This window comes from Salmo trutta, chromosome 27, assembly GCF_901001165.1.
Source record: "Salmo trutta chromosome 27, fSalTru1.1, whole genome shotgun sequence".
Lineage (NCBI taxonomy): Eukaryota > Metazoa > Chordata > Actinopteri > Salmoniformes > Salmonidae > Salmo > Salmo trutta.
Genome location: NC_042983.1, coordinates 22,041,803 through 22,068,157, shown reverse-complemented (window position 1 = coordinate 22,068,157; position 26,355 = coordinate 22,041,803). Strand labels below are relative to the sequence as shown.

The 26,355-nt window shown below is 44.2% G+C and overlaps 1 protein-coding gene across 1 annotated transcript in view; it reads right to left on the bottom strand.

The window, feature by feature from the left end:
* Positions 1-26,355, bottom strand: part of LOC115164599 (transmembrane protein 132C) — a 185,403-nt gene that overhangs the window by 127,141 nt on the left and 31,907 nt on the right. The window contains exon 2 of the mRNA XM_029717255.1: positions 5,507-5,650. Within this exon, the coding sequence (XP_029573115.1) occupies positions 5,507-5,650 (144 nt within the window). The remainder of the gene's footprint in view (positions 1-5,506; positions 5,651-26,355) is intronic.

Sequence of the window (26,355 nt, the reverse complement as noted above, 5' to 3'; positions counted from 1 at the left end):
AGGTTTTCCTCAAGGATTTTGCCTGTGCTTAGCTCCATTCCATTTCTTTTTTATCCTGAAAAACTCCCCAGTCCTTAATGATTAACAAGCATACCCATAATATGATGCTGTCACCACTATGCTTGAAAATATGGAGAGTGGTACTCAGTAATGCGTTATTGGATTTGCCCCAAACATAACACTTTGTATTCAGGACAAAAAGTTAATTGCTTTGCCTCACTTTTTGCAGTATTACTATAGTGCCTTTTTGAAAAGGAGACACACGTTTTGGAATATTTTTATTCTGTACAGGCTTCCTTCTTTTCCCTCTCTCAATTAGGTTAGTATTGTAGAGTAACTAAAATGTTGTTGATCCATCCTCAGTTCTCCTATCACAGCCCTTAAACTCAGCAACTGTTTTAAAGTCACCATTGGCCTCATGAAATCCCTGAGCGGTTTCCTTCCTCTCTGCAATTGAGTTAGGAAGGACGTCTGTATCTTAGTAGTGACTGGGTGTAATGATACACCATCCACATTGTAATTAATAACTTCACCATTCTCAAAGGGATATTCAATGTCTGCTTTTTATTTGTACACATCTACAAATAGGTGCCCTTCTGTGCAAGGTATTGGAAAACCTCCCTGTTCTTTGTGGTTGAATCTGTGTTTGAAATTCACTGTTCGGACTGAGGGACCTTCCAGATAATTGTATGTGTGGGGTACAGAGATGAGGTAGTCATTCAAAAAATCTTGTTAAACACCATTATTGCACACAGAGTGAGTCCATCCAACTTATTATGTGACTTGTTAAGCAAATGTTTACTCCTGAACTTATTTAGGCATGCCTTAACAAAGGGGTTGAATACTTATTAACTCAAGACATTTCAGATTTAATTAATTTGTAAAAATGATAAAAAACATAATTCCACTTTGACATTATGGGGTATTGTGTGTAGGCCAGTGACAGAAAAATTGAAATGTAATACATTTTAAATTCAAGCAGTAACACAACAAAATGTGGAAAAAGTCAAGGGGTGTAAATTCTTTCTGAAGGCACTGTAGGACTATAGTACACTACAACAGCTACAGTAGGCCTATACAGTAGAGCTGGGTGTGGATAGGCTATCTGGTGCAGATTTGAAGCCAACTCAATTTGAACTCAGTTCAGAGATTCATTAAAATTAAATGAATTATTTCAGAAAATGAGTATTCAATCATTGACTCATGATGAATTGTAATAAATGTACATTTGTCTGAATTCAAATGGAATTGCCACCACTCCAGATTGTGTGACTCGTCCAACTCACCTATAGTATTCCCTTTAATACATAGCAGGAACAATATGCCTGCTGCACTGCTGATGTACTGGTTATAAAATACATCATATACACAAGGTTAAAGGTACTTGTGAACAAACAGGTAATAAAGTGGGTAATAAAATTCCCCATGGTAAAAAAGCTGCAGCTACAGCAGATTGACCGACAGTACTCACATCCACTCATTGTGCTAGTTTGAAAAGAGAGAACGGTTTGGAGAAACATGACAGTCAGTGTGAGGCTGATAAATTGGATGACAGCTCAACAGATGAGATGGCTGTATCTAACCCCTCCAAAGGGCTCCAATGAAAAGAGGGGTGGAGAGGCAATGCAAAAATAAAGGATAATTGTATATTATAGCCACGGCTGGGCTTCTTGTGCCTATGGAGTGACTTGGGACAGCTGGGGGATTAGGGAGCAGTAGTCCATCCAACATGGCCCAACAGGACAGCCAGGGATTAGACAGAACATGCTCGCTCTTGTCCCTGACTCCCTCACTTCAATCAATGAAACTGACTTCACTACGCACTCATGTGAGAGAAACTCGGCACAACCTGGTGCTGCTGAGACAGAGCGCTGAGAGTACACTGAGCATTATATCAGGGAGATGAGGCAAGAGAAGTAGAAGACTTGAGTGCCAGGTTGACTGTGCCAGACTTGTTTGCCTGGATGTTTTTTTATGTTGTACATGATGCTTGATAGTCAGTGTTCTAGTACTGCTAAGGACCATGTAGGGGTACCTCCCTGGTTCATGATATCAATATGAACTATACAACAGACCTAAACATTCAAAGTCTCTAGACTCAGAGGTTGGAATAGCAATCACTCTTTTACTTCTTTTGAACACACAGCTCTGCATTGAACTAACCAAAGTAATCAATGGATGGTTACTGCCCTAATACTTTTTGTGGGGGGAATTGTTTAACAAGAATTTAAGCAAAAACACTGGAAAAAATATATTAGAATTACACAAGTAAGTTTAAAAGGCTAAATTCAAACAACGACGGGGCATACTTGGAATTGAAGGTGACAGGGTCAAACTCTAAAGTCTTCTCTTTTCTTTAAAAATAAGTAGAGTATAATGATGCTGATGGACTTAATAATCAGAGCTTTCCAACCTCCCAATCATTCGCTAATCCGTATAATTACACCTGTCACTAAAAAGTTACATTTATTAACCCAACTTTCTGATCCATAGAAGAAAACCATTGAACACACAAAGGACCCGCATCCCAGTTTAATTAACACAGCAGTAACCTTTTTCACATCCTGGGAATCTGTTTCCTATTTACTAGATACATTTAAGTACATAATATAGATAGAAAATTACCAAACAGCTTTAAGGCTATTTCAGTTTGGGGAAATTAGTATGCGAATCAAAAGAGAGCATACTATATTGGACATAGTGCTGTCGGGTGGACATCACTAGCAAAACGCAGGCTCAAACACTGGTACATTCCTATTTATAAGGCTATTTTAGGAAAACTGGCATTTTATGTATCCTCTCTTCTAGCTCGAAATAAAAACACATGCAAACACAGATCTCAATCTTGTTTTATGCTAACAGTGCTGAAAATTGGAATTCCCTCCAAGCCAACCTAAAACTCCACGACCTGGTGTCCCTGGAGGAGTATGAGACAAATAATCACGTATTTACCTGATTTGTTTAATATTAATAGTTAACAATGAATATGCTTAACAATAGTAGAGACATTTCTTTAGTGCCAATGCTGTGCTTCTGAGAAAGGATGGTTAATCTCTTCCACACTCACTTCCTGCAGCTGGTCCATCCCATGTCAGGGACATGGGATGGAGATAAGCTTGAGGAACAGATAGACCTGTATAGTTTCAATTTATCTTTGCTTCTGAGTAACCTGGTCAGACGGCATGAGACAGTACAAAAAAAAATGCATGAAATGTATGCATTCACTACTGTAAGTCGCTCTGGATAAGAGCGTCTGCTAAATGACTAAAATGTAAATGTAAAAAAATAAGACAAATAGTCTCTGAGAAGTGACCACAGTTATTCAGCCCATCCTGTTCTTTTACTATCTTCCAAGGGCACCGCTGTGGGGGGATGGAAGAGAACAGAGGCTAGCTTGGTAGAGAAAGGAGTAAACGGAACTGCAGTTATCACTTGTTTGTGCGCTATGACCTGTTACACCTGGCCACAAGAACAAAACAAGGAAGCTTATGATGCCTTGATCTGATGGGGAGGGGTGGAACCAACCATGACTAAGCAGTTCTTGGGTTTCTATATAAACCCCTTGCGTATTATTGGAGCACTCAATCGATTCACCTTGTATGTGTGTGTTGTATTGACCTGCTCCCTTATCGATACGTTTTTAATAAAGTTAATATCCTGATTGGTGATTGACCTTGTCTCTCCTCATTATCGATTCGAATTTCCACGACAGGAGTTCAAAGGACAAATAGATGAACAGGTTGTTGAGACGTAGTTGTTTCTAGTTTGCGTTGCCTTTTGTAAGGAAGCATGTTGTTTTACTTTACACACACCACACACATGCCTGCACACACACACATCCACTGTTTGTTTGCTGTTGTATTTGTGCTGTTGCAAGTGTCTTCTGTCTGTGTTGTCTGTTTGGTCTTACATTGTTTGTTTTTATTTTTAATCTCAGCCCCCGGAGGACGTTTAACTCTTGCCAGCCCGTCATTATAAATAAGAATTTGTTCTTAATTGACTTGCCTAGTTAAATAAAGGTTAAATAAAAATATATAATAGAAAATGGGCATAGGCATCACCACATTTGGTTCCTTGGAAGTTGTGGGAACGTACATTTTTGGTTTCCCATGGTTCTCCCATTGGTTCTGTGAATGAAGCCATAAGTTTCCTGACCGGTAAAACTGATTGTCTTTAAAACGGTCTGAGAACAGAAGTGAAAATTGTTTAGGAAATGTTTATTTTTAGGTTGCAGGGAGGTTCTGAGAATGTTTTACTTTGGTTCCTTGAAAGCTTTCCTGGGAGGTTTAATTAACACTCTGAGAACGGAAAGGATAGGTTATTTTGAGGTTTTTGAATAACTTCCTTAACTTTCACTGAATGTTTCAATACAAATTTTACTAACACTGATAGCTTATTTTGGGTTAACTTTTTGGAATTCCAAGGGCAGATAGGACACACAGAAATTAATTTCCTTACGCATTAATCATGAGAAAAGAAATGTATTTTGACATGACATCAGTAAGATTTGAACCTATAATGTTCTGTTCTCTATCCAATCCGGCATCAGGATGGAGCTAGCATGCCATGTTTTTATACGCATACAATGCTGTTCATTTTAGTCTATTCAAAAAGACCCCATCTCAAAGGAAACAAGCACTCATTAAGATCAGGTGTTGCCAATTAGTGGGAGAGGCCAACACCTGAACACACTTAACAAGATAGAGGATAGAGAGAGTTTTGTTGACACTGAGAACGGAATGTATATGTATTTAATCAACATTCTTAGAATGTTCTCTAAACATTACTAAAGTTTTCTTGTGTTTTTTATGAAACGTTTTCTTAACATTCTGAGAAAGGAATGTATGTTTTTAAATAACAATCTTAGAACTGCTCTCAACGTTATTAATGTTTCCTTGTGGTTTTTCTAAAAAGTTTTCTTAAAGTCACATTCTCAAATTGTTCCAAGAACATTAAGTAGAACCATTACAAAACCTGTATGAAACGTTATGCTGAAGTACTGAAATTCCCACAGAAGAACGTTGTTTCTTAACATTCTCTGAACTATTTGAGAACATTCCCAATGTCAAACCAGTTGGAGAATGCTCCTAGAACATGAAATTAAATGTAACCATGTTTGAACTATTATGAAACGTTCTGTTAAAGTAATGAAATACCAAGAAAATTATTTTGTCAAGCTCCTTAAATGTGCTGAGTATGTTTAAAAGCAAAGCAACTATCCTGCACCATTCCCAGAAGGTTTTGGGAAGGTTGTATGCAAAATAATCATAGGACAACCACGCTCTCACCAAGAACTAAGAAACATATGGTTCTCAGAACGTTATGTGTTAGCTGGGTTTACTCAAGCCAACACTGTGATATTTAGAGTCAAGAGTTATAAGGCAGACTTCGGTCCTATAGGGGAAGGTTGTAGATGGGTGAGTGCAGGTTGTAGATGGTTGTGCGTACAGTATACCAGTGATGTCCAATAGGACACAGTGGGGAGATCCAGGTGCTCCTGACTAACCTTTGTCCGTAGCTGGACTCTTTCCTGCGGCAATGGAGGGTGACCACCCTGTGCCCCTCGCTCCTCACATCCTGGCTCACCATCCACAGGGTTGGGTTGCTGGGCCGGGCACCCAGAAACACCATGCCCTCTTTCAACTTGACCCTGGGGAAGCAGAAAAAACACACAGAGACTCAGGATGAGAGAGAACACAGTGCAGCATGGGTTGGTTAAACATGTGGTTATATCAAACAGATCTTTAATTCACTGAATCATTGTATGCATCCAGCTGAACCTGCTCCAAACAGCTGAGGCCCAACAGACCATGTCGTCTTCGCCATAGAAATACACATTAAAGGATCAGATGGTTTCAACAAATCCCTTTTTCTTCATATGTGTCTCAGCTGTCTGTTCTTTTCTTCCTATCAAATAATTACTCAAACTCTGTCACGTTCCAGCCAATTATGTGACTAACAGATGTATCCTCCTGGAAGAGAAATTGTGGACAAACATGTTTATCTTCGTTTTGTGGTGTAACTGCTGTTCTTCAGTTCAATAAAAAACTATCACTGTATGTACATATAATGGTAGAAATAACATTGTTTACAGTAAAATCATGGTGTTGTTTTGCTTCAACATGTATTATTGAAGTAGATTAACAAAAGGGTTTGTCCCTGGCACAGGGACCATGCAATTTGTTTCCATGTGTATACTAAATACAATGTCTATTATCCTCCAGTAATGGTTATAATAACAAACATTTTCTGAATCCAAAAAGGACATCATGAAATGTGTTCAGTAACTACAGCAAATTAAAGTAGCCCTATGTCCTTGGCAGAAAATACTGCAAAAAGGGATAATGTTCACAGTGAAAATCTACAAATGAAAAGTGATTAGTCCATTCACTGCACATACTGTAGAGCAGTCGGGTTTCTGAGGGGAAATGATGTAAAGAAACGGAAAAGCTAGCCTTTCTTTACATTATTAATCAGGCTGAGGCCAGTGTGGTGCACTCAGGAATAACCATGTGTCCTGCTACCCCCTCCCAACACCACACACCTTCCCAACACCACACACCTTCCCAACACCACACACCTTCCCAACACCACACACCTTCCCATCACCACACCTTCCCAACACCACACACCTTCCCAACACCACACACCTTCCCAACACCACACACCTTCCCAACACCACACACCTTCCCATCACCACACACCCTCCCAACACCACACACCTTCCCAACACCACACACCTTCCCAACACCACACACCTTCCCATCACCACACACCTTCCCAACACCACACACCTCCCAACACCACACACCTCCCAACACCACACACCTTCCCAACACCACACACCTTCCCAACACCACACACCTCCCAACACCACACACCTTCCCATCACCACACACCTTCCCAACACCACACACCTTCCCAACACCACACACCTTCCCATCACCACACACCTTCCCAACACCACACACCTTCCCAACACCACACACCTTCCCAACACCACACACCTTCCCAACACCACACACCTTCCCATCACCACACAGCTTCCCAACACCACACACCTTCCCAACACCACACACCTTCCCAACACCACACACCTTCCCAACACCACACACCTTCCCATCACCACACACCTTCCCATCACCACACACCTTCCCAACACCACACAGCTTCCCAACACCACACACCTTCCCATCACCACACACCTTCCCAACACCACACACCTTCCCAACACCACACACCTTCCCAACACCACACACCTTCCCAACACCACACACCTTCCCATCACCACACACCTTCCCATCACCACACAGCTTCCCAATACCACACACCTTCCCAACACCACACAGCTTCCCAACACCACACACCTTCCCAACACCACACACCTTCCCATCACCACACACCTTCCCATCACCACACACCTTCCCATCACCACACACCTTCCCATCACCACACACCCTCCCAACACCACACACCTTCCCAACACCACACACCTTCCCAACACCACACAGCTTCCCATCACCACACACCTTCCCATCACCACACACCCTCCCAACACCACACACCCTCCCAACACCACACACCTTCCCAACACCACACACCTTCCCAACACCACACACCCTCCCAACACCACACACCTTCCCAACACCACACACCTTCCCATCACCACACACCTTCCCATCACCACACACCTTCCCAACACCACACACCTTCCCATCACCACACACCTTCCCAACACCACACACCTTCCCAACACCACACACCTTCCCAACACCACACAGCTTCCCAACACCACACACCTTCCCAACACCACACACCTTCCCAAAACCACACACCTTCCCATCACCACACACCTTCCCATCACCACACACCTTCCCATCACCACACACCTTCCCAACACCACACAGCTTCCCATCACCACACACCTTCCCAACACCACACACCTTCCCATCACCACACACCTTCCCAACACCACACACCTTCCCAACACCACACACCTTCCCATCACCACACACCTTCCCAACACCACACAGCTTCCCATCACCACACACCTTCCCAACACCACACACCTTCCCAACACCACACACCTTCCCATCACCACACACCTTCCCATCACCACACACCTTCCCATCACCACACACCTTCCCAACACCACACACCTTCCCATCACCACACACCTTCCCAACACCACACACCTTCCCAATACCACACACCTTCCCAACACCACACAGCTTCCCATCACCACACACCTTCCCAACACCACACAGCTTCCCAACACCACACAGCTTCCCATCACCACACATCTTCCCAACACCACACAGCTTCCCAACACCACACACCTTCCCAACACCACACACCTTCCCATCACCACACACCTTCCCATCACCACACACCTTCCCAACACCACACACCTTCCCAACACCACACAGCTTCCCATCACCACACACCTTCCCAACACCACACAGCTTCCCAACACCCCACACCTTCCCAACACCACACACCTTCCCATCACCACACACCTTCCCATCACCACACACCTTCCCATCACCACACAGCTTCCCATCACCACACACCCTCCCAACACCACACACCCTCCCAACACCACACAGCTTCCCAACACCACACACCTTCCCATCACCACACACCTTACCATCACCACACACCTTCCCATCACCACACAGCTTCCCATCACCACACAGCTTCCCAACACCACACAGCTTCCCAACACCCCACACCTTCCCAACACCACACACCTTCCCATCACCACACACCTTCCCATCACCACACACCTTCCCATCACCACACAGCTTCCCATCACCACACACCCTCCCAACACCACACACCCTCCCAACACCACACACCCTCCCAACACCACACACCTTCCCAACACCACACACCTTCCAACACCACACAGCTTCCCAACACCACACACCTTCCCAAACACCTTCCCAACACCAAACACCTTCCCAACACCACACATCTTCCAACACCAAACACCTTCCCAACACTACACAGACAGAGCTATGGACGGAAGTAATGACCATCCAAGATGTAAAAATTATAGTTTTAACCATGTTTTGGGACTATATAGGGTTAACATTTACATTGTTTACAAACTTTGGAGTAAAACAAACATATATTTTGAGTTCTGATGTCTCACTGATCATCTGTGTCCTGAGACTCTGTCTAGCTCAAATCCATGCCAGCTGCCCTCTGCCATAACCGCAATAACAAACGTTTTCTATCACCAGACATATATGCAATGACAAAACCCTCACTGGCCAGTCAAAAGGAATACTTTGATGTGAAACCTTATTAGCGTATTACAGGAACAATGATTGGAGCGTAATAAGACAGCAGCACAGATGGTGTGGTTCCACTCTACAAGATTGGGGATACAGTCCAGGGCTAATGGTCACTCAGAATGCATGGCTGCGTGTTACTTTCTAGAAATTTGAGCTCTCTTGACCAGCTTGTTCTTTGTCTTGGATGTTTGTTGAGTAAGCTCCCTTTGGATGAAAAATTAGTGAAGCCAGACAGATAGACCTAATGTGACAGGATCATACGGAAAAGAGGAGGGCGCTTCAGATTAAATTTCAGCGCTTCAAATGAAGCAAACACACTGAATGCCATACCCAGAATGACAAATGTGGGTATGAAGTATTTAAGCTAATGTTACAGGTAAACGCACTCCTCTAAGATGGCTCTTGCTTCTCACACATTTTAGAGATATTAAATACAGTAAAGGTCTGTCTGTCTGTCTGTCTGTCTGTCTGTCTGTCTGTCTGTCTGTCTGTCTGTCTGTCTGTCTGTCTGTCTGTCTGTCTGTCTGTCTGTCTGTCTGTCTGTCTGTCTGTCTGTTTTTCTGTCTCTCTCTCTCTCACTCTCTGTTTTTTTCAGGAGGAGGCAGAGAGCAAAGGGGACATGGTTCTTGTTTCTCCTCACTTGAATAAACATGATGTCTCTCAGTAGTTTCCCATCCAGACATTGGATTTGAGAATGTTCTGTACTCGGCTGAATCCAGCACTTAGGAATACAGGGCATTAACCTCCCCAACCATGTCGAAGCTGGGAGTGTAGTGTGTAGTACATTGAGTACATCGACTGAAGTAAAAGTCCCTTTATTGACTTAATGTTCAATATGGCCTTGCATCCAGTTGAGGAACCTCCTGCAGCTCTGTAGGCCCATCAGAGTTCCTCTAATGTTGGTCATCTAACACTCCCCATGTGGATACACCACTTCAAATACTGGAACTGTTCAACTTTTCTAAACTTTTAAAACTGACATATAGCATTTAGAACAGAATTATGGCAAATGTGCTTTTCATGTCTTTGATAGCTGGGGAGGGAGTGAATAATCATAAAATACAAATAGACTACGAATATGAAAGCAACTCCTGAGAGACTCATTAGGTGTGACACCTTGGTCTTATTGCCAATGAGTGGTGTACTGTGGCAGTGCGAGGGGGAGCGTGGGATTGTCATGGTGCTGAAATGTGCTGGCACAACTAATCTAAAGGAAATATCTACCTGCGATGTTCTTATGAAACATGAAATCAAGTAAATTGCCATTGTGTATTGCCTCCACAATACACAATGGAGTCTGGAAAACGTGGCAAAATACTGACATAATTTAAAGAAGCTCAGCCGATTCACTAACAGCATACAGACGGAATAGTGAAAAGTCATTTTTATCAGTGGTTTTCTATCTCTCCTTGTACCTCTCCCTCTCACAAAGGAACTCTAATGGATGTAGTAGCACTCTCTGTACTAGTGGGAATCAACACCCAAATAGCCAGTGAAGTCATAGGACAGTCTGAGACTTACAGAATAGAATGCAACAATTGGGTGTTACTCTGAACAAAGGAAAGCTGTGAGCTGACATTTTCACAGAAATGAAAGGTGGAGGCATATTCTATATCAATACCAACCCGTCAGGGAATAGATTTTCTTTGAACGTATTGAGCTACGTGCCACATTGAATGTCCTGAATACCAAATAATGCACAGTAACAAATTAATAAAGAAAATATAATACCCACATCAACTGAAGAGGAAATGTCATGTGTTTTTAAATGTTTTCAACTTCCAATACTTCATTAACAATACTCTCAGAAACTGCATGGGAGTCACAATATGCTACTTCACAAATCTGTCAGCATAGCAAAGCAAAATGGAGCTGAGCATAACAAAGTGGACACTGCTAGTCCTGAGGCAATCAGAAAGTTACTATAGTCCACTCTCAATTGAAACACCATTTCAGAATAACATCAGGCCCCCCACCACCAGGTTACACCCTTGCCTAACACTCTACCTCCTCATTCAGACCCTGATCGACTGCAGAAGCCACACTCTGACTCCTTGGAGGGTTCCCTCAATAAATAATGATGAGATAACTAGGAATTAAGCACTGTCCCTCAGTGGGGCAGTGAAGGAAACAAACATCTTCAGAGGAAATCCAATAAGTTGGAAGCTGTGCTACAGTGGTCTCCAGTCGGCAGTCCCCTGCATGCTCCTGGGCCTCTCGCTCCCCTCTCCCTCGCTCCGCTCTGCCTGGCTCCATGATGCAGCACAGGCCATTGGAGAGGAGAGGGATGGCACTCTGTTGCTCTTCGTTTCCCTCCATTACTCTGCTGAGGCCCATCTGCATCCTCCATCACCAGGCTCGGCGCTGCATGCAGGAGGCCATGTTTCACTGTTACACTGGTCCACCCCCTCCAACACAGTGTGGGTGAATGAGACTGCTCAGCAGGGAGGGGAAAAAGTGAGTTTGTCATCAGGGGGACTGCTGGGGGACAACAGGGGGGATGGTGGTTTGCGATGGTTTGTGGCTCGTGGCTAATGGAAGCTGAGCTGAAACGCCTCAGAAGCAGCTGACACTATCAAAAAGACTGTTGGGATGTACCCAGACCACCAAATCATCAAGCCATTAACACGCATGTACACATAACACACTCTTTATTTATTTATTTATTTATTTATTTAACTAGGCAAGTCAGTTAGGAACAAATTCTTATTTTCAATGACAACCTAGGAACAGTGGGTTAACTGCCTTGTTCAGGGGCAGAACGACAGATTTACATTTTAGTCATTTAGCAGACGCTCTTATCCAGAGCGACTTACAGTAGTGAATGCATACATTTCATGCATTTTTTTTTATATATATATATATATATATTTTTGTACTGGCCCCCCGTGGGAATCGAACCCACAACCCTGGCGTTGCACACACCATGCTGGCGTTGCAAACATCATGCTCTACCAACTGAGCCACAGGGAAAATTTATACCTTGTCAGCTCGGGGATTCGATCGTGCAACCTTTCGGTTACTAGTCCAACGCTCTAATCACTAGGCTACCTGCCACCCCACTCTTACCCTGGAATACACAACGACATCAAGCCATTAACACACACACTTACCCTGAACTACACAACAACATCTGGTCATTCACATACTCTTACCTGGAATACAAAACAACATGAAACCATTTACACACTCTCTTGGCCCAGACTGCACAAAAACAGCTCATTATACTGTAGTAATGCGCAACAATGAAACATTGGATGTTCTACCAATTCTTCTCTTTGGACAGTAAACAGAACAAACATCAGGCACTATGAGACCCACCAAGACAGATGCTTTGTTCAGCATTACATGGAGGTTGTTAAGGGTTGTCTGAGACCAATTGAGATGTTGGTAAATAATATATTTGGTATGCAGAGCTTGCAGGTTTCTGGAATGCACAGATGTCTCATTCAGCACACATATTTTACAGTAATGAGTGTTTACATTTGACATTTTAGTAATTTAGCAGACACTCTTATCCAGAGTGACTTGCAATTAGTGCGTTCATCGTAAGATAGCTAGGTGAGACATTTTCGGAAGATGGGCAAGGACTCCACTGTCCTGACGATAGGGGGAAGCTCGTTCCACCATTGGGGTGAGTGGGCTTTGACTGGGCTGGGTGGGAGCTGAGCCCAGTAGGGGTGGGAGGGCCAAGAGTTCAGAGGTGATAGACCAGAGGTGGCAGAATGGAGTGCTCGGGTTTGGGTGTAGGGTTTGATCATAGTCTTAAGGTAGGGATGGGCAGTTCCCATGGTCAGTACCATTGTCTTGGTGTGGATGCAAGATTCGATTGGAAGCCAATGGAGTGTGCGGAGGAGTGGGTTGACATGGGAGTACTTGGGAAGGTTGAACACCAGGCGGGCTGCCTCATTCTGGATAAGTTGCGAGGGTTTGATGGCACAAGCAGGGAGCCCAGCCAAAAGAGAGTTGCAGTAGACGGGAGATGACAAGTGCCTGAATTACGACCTGCACCTCTTCCTCTGTGAGGAACAGTCGTACTCTACGGATCTGCACAGCATGGACCTGCAGTAGTGAGAGAACGACAGGCTGTTGTCCAGAGTCACGCCAAGGTTCTTAGCACTCTGGGAGGGACACTGTGGAGTTGTCAACCATGATGGAGAAGTCTTGGAGAAGGCAGGCCAAGGTGGAGCTTGAGGTGGTGGGCCGGCATCCAAGCTGAGATGTCTGCCAGGCATGCAGAGATGTGTCGCCACCTGGGTGTCAAAAGGGGGGAAGGAGAAAAGTGGTTGAGAGTCAATTGCATAGCAATGATTGGGTAAAACCATGTGAGGATATGACAGAGCTGAGCGACTTGGTGTATAGAGAAAAGAGGAGAGGGCCTAGAACCGAGCCCTGCGGGACACCAGTAGTGAGGGCTCATGGTGCAGACTCAGATCTTCTCCACGTCACCTGGTAGGAGCGACCTGCCAGGTAGGATGCAATTCAGCATTGTGCAGAAACTGAGACGCCCAGCCCTGAGAGGGTGGAAAGGAGGATCTGATAGTTCCCGCTGTCGAAGGAGGATCTAGGAGGATGAGAACAGGAGGATGAGAACAGGAGGACGAGAACAGGAGGACGAGAACAGGAGGACGAGAACAGGAGGATGTGCATGTGCTATATGTGTGTGTCTATTACATGGGCGTGCATGTCTAGTCAGTTCTCTTGTTCAGTTCACTGTGGGCCACTGTAGTGTGACAGATACAGTATGGTCTGCCCTCTCCCATCCGACGGCTAAAGAGTTCACAGTGTGTGTGTGTTTGTGTGTGCGTTTGTGTAACAGATGTCCAACAAAGACAAGCTTCCAACAATAAGTTGGGTGAATTTTGGCCCATTCCTGCTGACAGAGCTGGTGTAACTGAGTCAGGTTTGTAGGCCTCCTTGCTCGCACAAGCTTTTTCAGTTCTGCCCACACATTTTCTATAGGATTGAGGTCAGGGCTTTGTGATGGCCACTCCAATACCTTGACTTTGTTGTCCTTAAGCCATTTTGCCACAACTTTGAAAGTATGCTTGGGGTCATTGTCCATTTGGAAGACCCATTTGCGACCAAGCTTTAACTTCCTGACTGATGTCTTGAGATGTTGCTTCAATATATCCACATCATTTTCCGCCCTCATGATGCCATCTATTTTGTGAAGTGCACCAGTCCCTCCTGCAGCAAAGCAACCCCACAACATGCTGCCATGGTGTTCTTCGGCATACAAGCCTCCCCCTTTTTCCTCCAAACATAACGATGGTCATTATGGCCAAACAGTTCTATTTTTATTTCACCAGACCAGAGGACATTTCTCCAAAAAGTACGATATTTGTCCCAATGTGCAGTTGCAAACCATAGTCTGGCTTTTTTATGGCGGTTTTGGAGCAGTGGCTTCTTCCTTGCTGAGCGGCCTTTCAGGTTATGTCGATATAGGACTCGTTTTACTGTGGATATAGATACTTTTGTACCTGTTTCCTCCAGCATCTTTACAAGGTCCTTTGCTGTTGTTCTGGGATTGATTTGCACTTTTCGCACCAAAGTACATTCATCTCTAGGAGTGAAATAATTGGTCTGTAAACAATTGTTGGAAAAATTACTTTTGTCATACACAAGGTATATGTCCTATCCGACTTGTCAAAACTATAATTTGTTAACTAGAAATTTGTGGATTGGTTGAAAAACGAGTTTTAATGACTCCAACCTAAGTGTATGTAAACTTCCGACTTCAACTGTATATGTACAGTATATATCAGGAAATGTACATAGTTAACTCGTACACACTGTAAATATACGTAAATAGATTCCACTATTTCAGAACGTGACCGACCGCTTGCATGTCAATAAACTGGGAAGAAATGACGTTCGCGTCCCCTATCTGCAAGCATAACCAATTGTATAATATGTAAAACTCAACCAACCAATAGGAATACATATTTCTGCAGTACCAAGTGGAAACATAACCAACCCTGTTACATTTGCAGTCAGAGCGTGACTGTGCACTCTGCTGCTAGTTAAATCGATCTGTCGTGCCGCTCATCTCGGGCATTCAACAGGGAAGGGAAACAGCTGCTATAGGACAACTATCAGAGACAACAGTAACTACCATCTGGAAACTGCAGTATATGTTATTCGTAAGCAGTTTTTAGTCATAATAAAATGTTAATAGGATTACAAAAAATCCAACATTTTGTCACACATTTTACATTTCTATAAATATGAATAAATATGAAGTCTCACTGTAAACAGCCTAGCCTCAGATTACTGTCAACAGCACACACAACAGCACACCTTAGGAAATCAGTGTAAACACAATATTTCCCAGGACAGTCATTTTATCAGCCATATCAGCCCCCACTTTTAATCTCTCATGAATTATTCATCTAGTGTCCCTTTTAACCATCACAATGTCAACATGAATGATAAGAAAGCATTTAGAATTCCCCACCTGCGCCCATGGCCATATTTGCATCTATTACATAACCTCATGTATTTTATAATTGTAGCCATACTGACAGGGGCATGGCAGACTGGGACGGCAGATGACCTGAAGTGGCTCAGTAAAAAGAAAGGGCTGCGACCAATGTGACTATGGTGCATAGCAGTGAACTTGTGGCTCCCTGGCCCATGTAGCCTACTGTACCTTTATACCATGGACCGCAAGTGTCTACAACATCCCCTCAGTGGTCGGACATTCCACCTCACAGAGGGAACATGTTTCATTGGCTTTGCCTTTCAGAATCACACAGCAGAGATTACTGTATGTTGTGCCATTGCTCTCCTGAGTGCCCATACTGGAGAGAGGAAAAATGTTTTGTATGCATATATGTGTGACAATTACACCACCCTTTGTGTCAACACGCTGAGCTATGTGCAAAAAGGAAGCATCATGGTGTGCGGATCATGGTGTGCGGATCTGTGGTTTCCTCACAAATCTGTCTCCTAATTGTATTTTGACGACAGTCGGGGGACAGAGAGAGAGAGAGACAGAGAAAGATAGAGAGGGGGTAGACAAAACAAAGATAAAGAACACACAACAAAGAGAGAAGCAGAGAGATACATATGAATAGTAAGTTAATAATACTCGTACATAACTAAGACACTTGCATAACATTTCCACTTTTGCTCCATCCAATCAGAGGTGTTCCATTCAATTCAACTCAGAGGCACCATTGCTTTCCTGTATCTCCATAAGATTACCTTAACCAAGAACTTAGATGGCTCTAACTCCTTGCCTCAACTATTCCAAGAGGAAATCATTGACTTGGATGGCAGTTAGGCCGTAATTTGTACAGTTATTAATTTACATAGAGGATTAGTTCAACTGCTCATCTATCCTATATATGGCAGTATCTTCCCAGGTCCCAGGACCTAAAAGTGTCACCCTGTTCGAGATGAGCTGATTAAAAAATAAAAATAAACAGAAAGAGAGAGCGAGAGAGCAGGTAGAGGAGCTCAGCTCAAGAAAAGAGAGGCTCCCATCCTGCAGGAGAGGAGTGTGTTTCCACTGATTCCTACAGCAGGCACAGGCTAATCTGCAGGCAAACATGTGCATATGGATAAACATGCCTATCATTTACAGCACAACACCCCCTCTCAGTCTCAACACACACACACACACACACACACACGACCAGGCCTTCACTAAGCTGTGACGGAGCGATAATGCCGGGATGTCGCCTGCGGCAGGAGACTGATTTACCCTCACACTTGTTTTCCCCCCTTTTTCTTCCCTCACTCAATTTTTCATTCGTTCTTACTTTTGAAAATAGGTGGAATAAATAGTTCTGTACGTGGAGGAAATTGGTTGTAAATGGAAGGCCTATTGAAAGCTCCAGATGTGCTTCCTGGAGATAATGATGTTCCACAAGATGATCAGCTGTTGAGGGAAGAGGAGAGCCGACTCATTCCACAAACCCTGTGATGGACAATGAAGGATGGAGTGAGGTCCATCCATATCCACTTCCATACCTACAGTATACTCTATATATACAAAATACATGTGGACACCGCTTCAAATGTGTGGATTTGGCTATTCCAGCAACAGTTGCTGACAGGTGTATAAAATCAAGCACACAGCCATGCAATCTCCATAGACAAACATTGGCAGTAGAATGGTCTTACTAAAGAGCTCAGTGACTTTCAATGTGGCCCCATCATAGGATGCTACCTGTCCAACAAGTCAGTTTGTCAAATTTCTGCCCTGCTAGAGTTGCCCCGGTCAACTGTAAGTGCTGTTATTGTGAAGTGGAAACGTCTAAGAGCAACAATGGCTTAGCCGCGAAGTGGTAGGCCACACAAGTTTACAGAACGGGACCACTTAGAACTGAAGCGCGTAGCGGGTAAAAATCGTCTGTCGTCGGTTTCCGTGACCGAGCAGCTGCACACAAGCCTAACATCACCATGGGCAATGCCAAACGTTGGCTGGAGTGGTGTAAAGCTCGCTGCCATTGGACTCTGGAGCAGTTGAAACGCGTTCTCTGGAATGATGAATCATGCGTCACCATCTGGTAGTCTGACGGATGAATCGTTGTGGCGGATGCCAGGAGAATGCTACCTGCCCAAATGCATAGTGCCAAATGCCAACTTTACCTTTCCTGTTTCAGCATGACAATGCCCCAGTACACAAAGCGAAGTCCATACAGAGATGGTTTGTCGAGATCGGTGTGGAAGAACTTGGCTGGCCTGCACAGTGCCCTGACCTCAACCCCATCGAACACCTTCTGGATGAATTGGAACACCGACTGCGAGCCAGGCCTAATCGCCCAACATCAGTGCCCGACCTCACTAATGTTCTTGTGGCTGAATGGAAGCACGTCCCCGCAGCAATGTTCCAATATCTAGTAGAAAGCCTGCCCAGAAGAGTGGAGGCTGTTATAGCAGCAAAGTGGGGACCAACTCCATATTATTGCCCTTGATTTTCGAATGAGATGTTCGACGAGCAGGTGTACTTTTGGTCATGTTGTGTATATTTAAAGATGTGCTTTCCATTTTATGACATTTTGCAATTGTAAACGTACAAAAACATATTTTTGTCATGTAGTGTAAGTAGTGGCATTGGCACACAGAACCAGTCAGAGCTCTGCCAATGCCACTACTACTAAGACAGCAGGCAGTAGGCTACGTGGGGAGGAAGAGCTGGGTATGCAGTGACACTTGGTATTCTGTATAGTGTCCAGGTCTTTTCACAGACATCACAGCCCAGGGTTATTTACACCAGTGGCTTCCTCTCCTCCTCTCAACCCTCCCAGGGTCAATGACCCCTCTACAGCCATGGGGGCAGGGAGTTTATAAAATATAAGCATTGTGTGGCAGCAAAGGCTACTGACACTGCTCCAACAACATGAGGATTTAGCCTGAGAACAGAAAATGAATTCCCTGCATGTGATGGGAATCTCAGATAAACACACTCACACACAAAAACGTAGGCACGGACACACACACACACACACACACACACACACACACACACACACACACACACACACACACACACACACACACACACACACACACACACTGTACGCATAAACTATCAGTGAGTTAATGAACAGACTGCTGTGGTACAAGGCTCCCAGCATGGCTTACTCTAATGCTCACAAAATTACTTTTAATTGGTGGATGAGAATAAATCAATGCAAACCATGTTTGGAAACTAACAGAGAGAAGGAGGAGGAAGAGAAGGGAAGGGGAATACCTAGTCAATTGGACAACTGAATTCATTCAACTGAAATGTGTCTTCTACATTTAACCCAACCGCTCTGAATCAGAGAGCTGCATGGGGCTGCCTTAATCAACATCCACGTCATCAGCACCCAGGGAGCAGCAACTGCCTTGCTAAAGGGCAGAACAGCAGATTTTTCTACCTTGCCAGCTCAGGTATTCAAACAAGCAACCTTTCAGTTACTGTCCCAACACTCTAAACGCTAGGCTACTTGCCGGAGAGACTGAATAAAAGATTGGAAGAGAGGAACAAAGTCTAGGGTGGGTGGATCAACTACCGTGCTCTTCTGGAAATTCTGTCAGGTGACTGTTCAAAACATTCTAAATGTTCCTATGATGCTCACTAATCTCCTCTGCATCACCAATGGAATACTAAGTAGTGTGCAGAGATACATAACATTTGGTTGAGATGAAGAGCGAGACAGGGTGGAGTAGACTCAAGGCCATGTCTCCACCGTAATTCTGTGGGGCTAATAGTATTGAGGAGAGGTCCTCAGAGAGAGAGAAAGAGAGAGGCCCCTGGGTGCTCCAGAACCCAACATCCTCTCACAGCAGCTTTGATGTAAATTACCCGTCCAGCCAGGGTTATCCTGTGATCGACACATCTTTATCCCAGACACGCTGACCTTTAAAAAAGCAGGAATGAAAGGAGGCCAGCCCCAACTGGCAGAGAGCAGAGCACAAAAAAAAGACCTCACCCGGGAGAAACACAAAGAGATGACAAAGCAAGAAGTTCAACATCCCAAAAACACAATGAAGGAGAGGGGAGAGGAGAGGGCTTGGTGACGGTGGGCGTGCACTGTGCAGCGTATCTGTGGAAGAGTACATCAAATGTCATGGGGGAGATAAAAGACCAACCCCACAGGCGGAAGGGAAGGAACACTTTAGCTACGCCGAATCAAAACTCTACTCACGTGGCCTAAGAAATAGATCATAATCTCCTGCATGTCACCAACTTCCTTCCTCACAAAATGAAAATCAGACATTTTTTCCAATTACTTTAAACAGGTTAATGTACCCTGAAATCTTTCCAATTTCAGGCCCACCAGGTAAAATCCATTAAAGCCACACATTCATTGAAATTGAATTAGGGATGCTTCTATTAGAGCCTACTTCCCCATTCTCTCAGCTGAGTGGCTCTGCTGGCACCCTGTCTATCTGTCTCTAACCACAGGCCAGATGGGATTAGAGGGAACTGGGTTCACTAATGTGATGCCAGAACTATTCAAATCATGTAAAACGACTGAGCACCACTAAGAGCCCAAAACAGGAGAGGAGAGTATGTTGGAGTCAATCAGAGGCCATCTACTCTTCAGAGGATGAGGAAAGGTGAGCCAGGGCAGGGAGAGGATGGGCCCCACAACAAAATGCATCCTAATTGATTTAATTCATGAATTGGTATTGGATGCTGGTGTTTAATCCTGGGTAAAGACACTTCCCAACACCCCTCTCCACCAGCCTCCAATACCCACCCCATTTCATTACGGTGGCCTCAGAACTGGAAGAAAAAGATGGAGGTGGGGGGAAGAGAATAGAAAAGGAGACGGGAGAGACCTCATCCCATCATTTTCCAATCACACTTTCTCTCTCTACTGACCAAACACTGATCATAGGGTTGCAGCATAGACACAGGCTCACTTCCCTTCCTCTGACTCATACTAGAATGGTCTTCCACAGAGAAAATCATTCCTAGGACATCACTGGTCCCCATGTCCTAGGATGTGAACTGTACAACACATTAAGCCCAGTGAGTGACAGGTGACAGAGCATATGACAGGCATATGGCATTGACATGGGAGTGAGGTGAGCACGTGAGGATGGCTGGGAAGGACAGGATAGCCTTTTTGTGTCCTTGTCCTGTTTGTCCTGTTTGTGAGCCCAAGCCTCAGCCCTGATGATAGACAGACCTGGCCGAACACAGCCCAGGCTGTCCTCTGTGCCACCAGCTCAGCTCTTAAGGTGCACACAAAGGGCCTTTTTATTTCCCCATAGTGGAAGTGTCCTTCAATCCCCCTCTTCCCCTGTCCCCTCTCCCCCACCCTGCCCCCCAAAACATCACTGCTCTGAAACAATAGATGTTTGATGAGCTCAGGATTTCAGTGAAAGGAGAGGTGAACTCAATATGTGGACAGAGCAAAGTGTGTGAGTGAGAGAGAGAGAGTGTGTGTGTGCATGTGTCTCACTGTAGAAGACAGACTCGGTCAGTCATTGTGAACAGGTATTGACAACTGCTTTGTTTGAAGAAACATAAACAGCTCAGTTCTTTCAGTACAAAGGCTACATGACTTAAATCAACTTTAGCAAGCTTTTAACAGACTTTTATGTTACACATCAGTATGCAGCCCAGTACTCCAATCTCAATCGGTCTTCCCTCTTTTCTGAAGAAAATGTCTGATTATCTAGACCAGGGCTCTCCAACCCTGTTCCTGGAGAGCTACCGTCCTGTAGGTTTTCACTTCAACCGTAACCTAGTGCACCTGATTCTAACAATTAGCTGGTTGATGAGCTGAATCAGGTTAGTTACAACTGGAGTTGGATTGAAAACCTACAGGACAGTAGCTCTCCAGGAACCGGGTTGGAGCCCTGATTTAGACACTGCACAAATAGTCGACTAGTGAGCGTTGAGTAAGTAATCATGAATTGCTGTATTAGTCTTTATACAATTATGGCAAGACATTTCTATTACACAGACCTCATATGCAACACCAGGGAGGTTAATGCTTTATGAATAATTCAACACCTCTACATTATCTGATTGATAAAATGACCCAACCATAAACGCAAGGTCTACATGACACAGATATGATGGCAGAAGACAGAGATAAGGAGTGGCTACCGGCAGGTGGAGACTGAATGTATAATGCATGACGATATTAAGCATCAACAGTAGTCACAAGGACTGAATGGCGCCAGAGGAGATGGCTGCCGTTTTACGGGATCTTAACCAATTGTGCTATTGTGTGTGTTTTTTCATGTTATTTGTAACTTATTTTGTAGATAATGTTTCTGCCACCATCTCTTATGACCAAAAAGAGCTTCTGGATATCAGGACAGAGATTACTCACCTCGTACTGGACAGAGATTTTTTCTTTAACGAGTCTAACATGAAGGATTTACTTCAGACACCGGACAAGGCCAACAACTCCGTCATTCGCATGAGACGGAGATATCGGGGACATAGGTTGGGGTGCCTTGTAAGGATCCGATGGTGAGTGGGTAATCTGCCTCTACCATCAGTCCTATTAGCTAACGTACAATCATTGGATAACAAAATAGATGAGCTATGATCACAAATATCCTACCAACGGGACATTAAAAACTGTAATATCTTATGTTTCACTGAGTCGTGGCTGAACGATGACATGGATAAAATACAGCTGGGTTTACACTGCATCGGCAAGATAGAACAGCTGCCTCCGGTAAGACAAGGGGTGGTGGTCTGTGTATATCTGTAAACAACAGCTGGTGCACAAAATCTAATAATAAGGAAGTCTCAAGGTTTTTCTCGCTTGAGGTAGAGTATCTCATCATAATCTGTAGACCACACTGTTTACCAAGAGAGTTTTCATCTATATTTTTTGTAGCTGTCTATTTACCACCATAAACTGATGCTGGCACTAAGTCCTCACTCAATGAGCTGTATAAGGCCATAAGCAAACAGGAAAACATTCTTCCAGAGGCGGCGCTCCAAGTGACAGGGAACTTTAATGCAGAGAAACTTAAATCCGTTTGACCTAATTTCTAGAAGCATGTTAAATGTGCAACCAGAGAAAACTCTAGACCACCTTTACACCACACAAAAAGATGCATAAAAAGCTCTCCCTTGCTTTCCATTTGGCAAATCTGACCATAATTCTATCCTCCTAATTTCCACGTACAAGCAAAAGCTAAAGCAGGAAGCACCAGTGACATGGTCAATAAAAAAGTGGTCAGATGATGCAGATGCTGAGCTACAAGACTGCTTTGCTAGCACAGACTGGAATATGTTCAGGGATTCTTCCTGATGGCATTGAGGAGTACACCACATCAGTCACTGGCTTCATCAATAAGTGCATCGATGACGTTGTCCCCACAGTGACTGTACGTACATACCCCAACCAGAAGCCATGGATTGCAGGCAACATCCGCACTGAGCTAAAAGTTAGAGCTGCCGCTTTCAAGGAGCGGGACTCTAACCTGGACGCTTATAAGAAATCCCACTATGCCCTCAGACGAACCATCAAACAGGCAAAGCATCAATACAGGACTAAGATCGAATCGTACTACACTGGCTCCGACGCTCATCGGATGTGGCAGAGTTTGTAAACTATTACAGACTACAAAAGGAAGCACAGCCACGAGCTGCCCAGTGACATGAGCTTACCAGATGAGCTAAATTACATCTATGCTCGCTTTGAGGCAAGCAACACTGAAGCATGCATAAGAGCATTAGCTGTTCTGGACGACTGTGTGATCACGCTTTTAACCAGGTCAACATTCCCAAGGCTGCAGGGCCAGACGAATTACCAGGACGTGTACTCCGAGCATGCGCTGACCAACTGGCAAGTGTCTTCACTGACATTTTCAACCTGTCCCTGACTGAGTCTGTAATACCAACATGTTTCAAGCAGACCACCATAGTCCCTGTGCCCAAGAACACTAAGATAAGCTGCCTAAATGACTACTGACCCGTAGCACCCACGTCTGTAACCATGAAGTGCTTTGAAAGGCTGGTCATGGCTCACATCAACACCATTATCCCAGAAACCCAGGACCCACTCCAATTTGCATACCGCCCCAACAGATCCACAGATGATGCAATCTCTATTGCACTCCACACTGCCCTTTCCCACCTGCACAAAAGGAACACCTACGTGAGAATACTATTCACTGACTACAGCTCAGCGTTCAACACCATAGTGCCATCAAAGCTCATCACTAAGCTAAGAACCATGGGACTAAACACCTCCCTGCAACGGGATCCTGGACTTCCTGACGGGCCGCCCCCAGGTGGTAAGGGTAGGTAACAACACATCTGCCACACTTATCCTCTACACGGGGTCCCCTCAGGGGTGCATGCTCAGTCCCCTCCTGTACTCCCTGTTCACCCATGACTGCATGGCCAGGCATGACTCCAACACCATCATTAAGTTTGCCGATGACACAACAGTGGTAGGCCTGATCACCGACAACGATGAGACACCCTATAGGGAGGAGGTCAGAGACCTGGCCGGGTGGTGCCAGGATATCAAACTCTCCCTCAACGTGATCAAGACAAAGGAGATGATTGTGGACTACAGGAAAAGGAGCCCACCCCCATTCTCATCGACGGGGCTGTAGTGGAGCAGATTGAGAGCTTCAAGTTCCTTGGTGTCCACATCAACAACAAACTATCATGGTCCAAACACACCAAGATAGTTACGAAAGAGGGCACGACAAAGCCTATTCCCCCTCAGGATACTGAAAAGATTTGGCATGCGTCCTCAGATCGTCAAAAAGTTCTACAGCTGCACCATTGAGAGCATCCCAGTACATCACTGTGACCAAGCTTCCTGCCATCCAGGACCTCTATACCAGGCAGTGTCAGAAGAAGGCCCTAAAAATGGTCAAAGACTCCAGCCACCCTAGTCATAGTCCCTCTGCTACCACATGGCAAGCAGTACCGGAGCGCCAAGTCTAGGTCCAAAAGACTTCTTAACAGCTTCTACCCCCAAGCCATAAGACTTCTGAACAGATAATGAAATCGCTACCCAGACTATATGCATTGTCCCCCCCCCCACCCACCTCCCCCTTTACGCTCCTGCTACTCTCTGGTTATTATCTATACATACCGTAATTTCCGGACTATTAAGCGCACCTGAATATAAGCCGCACCCACTGAATTAAATATATATTTTTTTTTTAACATAAATAAGCCGCACATGTCTATAAGCCGCAGGTGCCTACCGGTACATTGAAACAAATGAACTTTACACAGGCTTTAACGAAACACGGCTTGTAACTAAAATAAATAGACTTTAACGAAACACGGCTTGTAACAAAAAATAAAAAATTTGCAGTAAGCTTTAGTTGTCTTTTTGCACTGAGTTAATTCCTCACGCTGCTGTTTCCAACGTCTTATCATCGACTCATTAAGACCAAGCTCCCGTGCAGCAGCTCTATTTCCTTTTCCAACAGCCAGATCAATCGCCTTCAACTTGAAAGCTGCATCATATGCATTTCTCTGTGTCTTTGCCATGATGAGGGTGACAAAATGACTACCGTAATCAGAATGATGGGAAGTTTGAGAGCGCTCGATTTAATCTAAACAGTAAACAAAAAAGTTGTTTGACCTTAACCCGTTCGGCAATTTCATTGATCTAATGAAAGCTTCATGCCGCCAAAAAACTGAGCACGTCACAGAATGTGTTTTTTTGGAAAAAAATTGAAAGCGGGGAAAATCCATATATTAGCCGCGTCATTGTTTAAGCCGCGAGGTTCAAAGCCTGGGAAAAAAGTTGCGGCTTATAGTCCGGAATTTACGGTAGTCACTTTAACTCTACCTACATTTACATATTACCTCAATTACTTCGACTAACCATTTACTCTGTACCGGTACCTCCTGTATATAGCCTACTACTGTTATATACTGTAGCCTACTACTGTTATTTTACTGCTGCTTTTTAATTATTTGTTTTATTTTCTATTTTTTGATTACTTATCTATTTTTTTTTACTAACACTTGTTTTTCTTAAAACTACATTGTTGGTTAAGGGCTTGTAAGTAAGCATTTCACTGCAAGGTCTACACCTGTCTACACCTGTATTCGGCGCACATGACAAATAAAATGTGATTTGATTTGATTTGTTTTGATCAATGCTACCAGACTGGCATCACATTGGAAAAGAATATGCGCTACAAAAGTACTATGTGTACTTAGTATCTTTATAACAGACCTCTACTGCATATTGCACTCTCATATTCCTCACATCCATTTCAACCAGCATGGTCGGTTTATACTCTCACAGAAATCTGGGGGGGAGAAAAGTTCAGTTAGTGCCCAAGACGACAGCCAGACAGGATTTGGTAGAAGTAAGTAGATGCCATGTTAAACAGGGATTAAAGAGGCTCGTTAAGTGATCTTTATTTCGTGGCTAGTTCCTCCATAAACAGGAGCATGTTAATAAAGAGTGTGATTTATGGCAACAAGGGCACTTCCCTGAAGCTGTGATGACTCAATGTCATGACGGGGGAGAGGGAAGTGCTGTATAATCCTGATGGAAACCAGTCTCACATACACACACAAACATTAGCATTCTTCCCCATGCCAAGCACACATTATTTTCAGTGAGCTTCA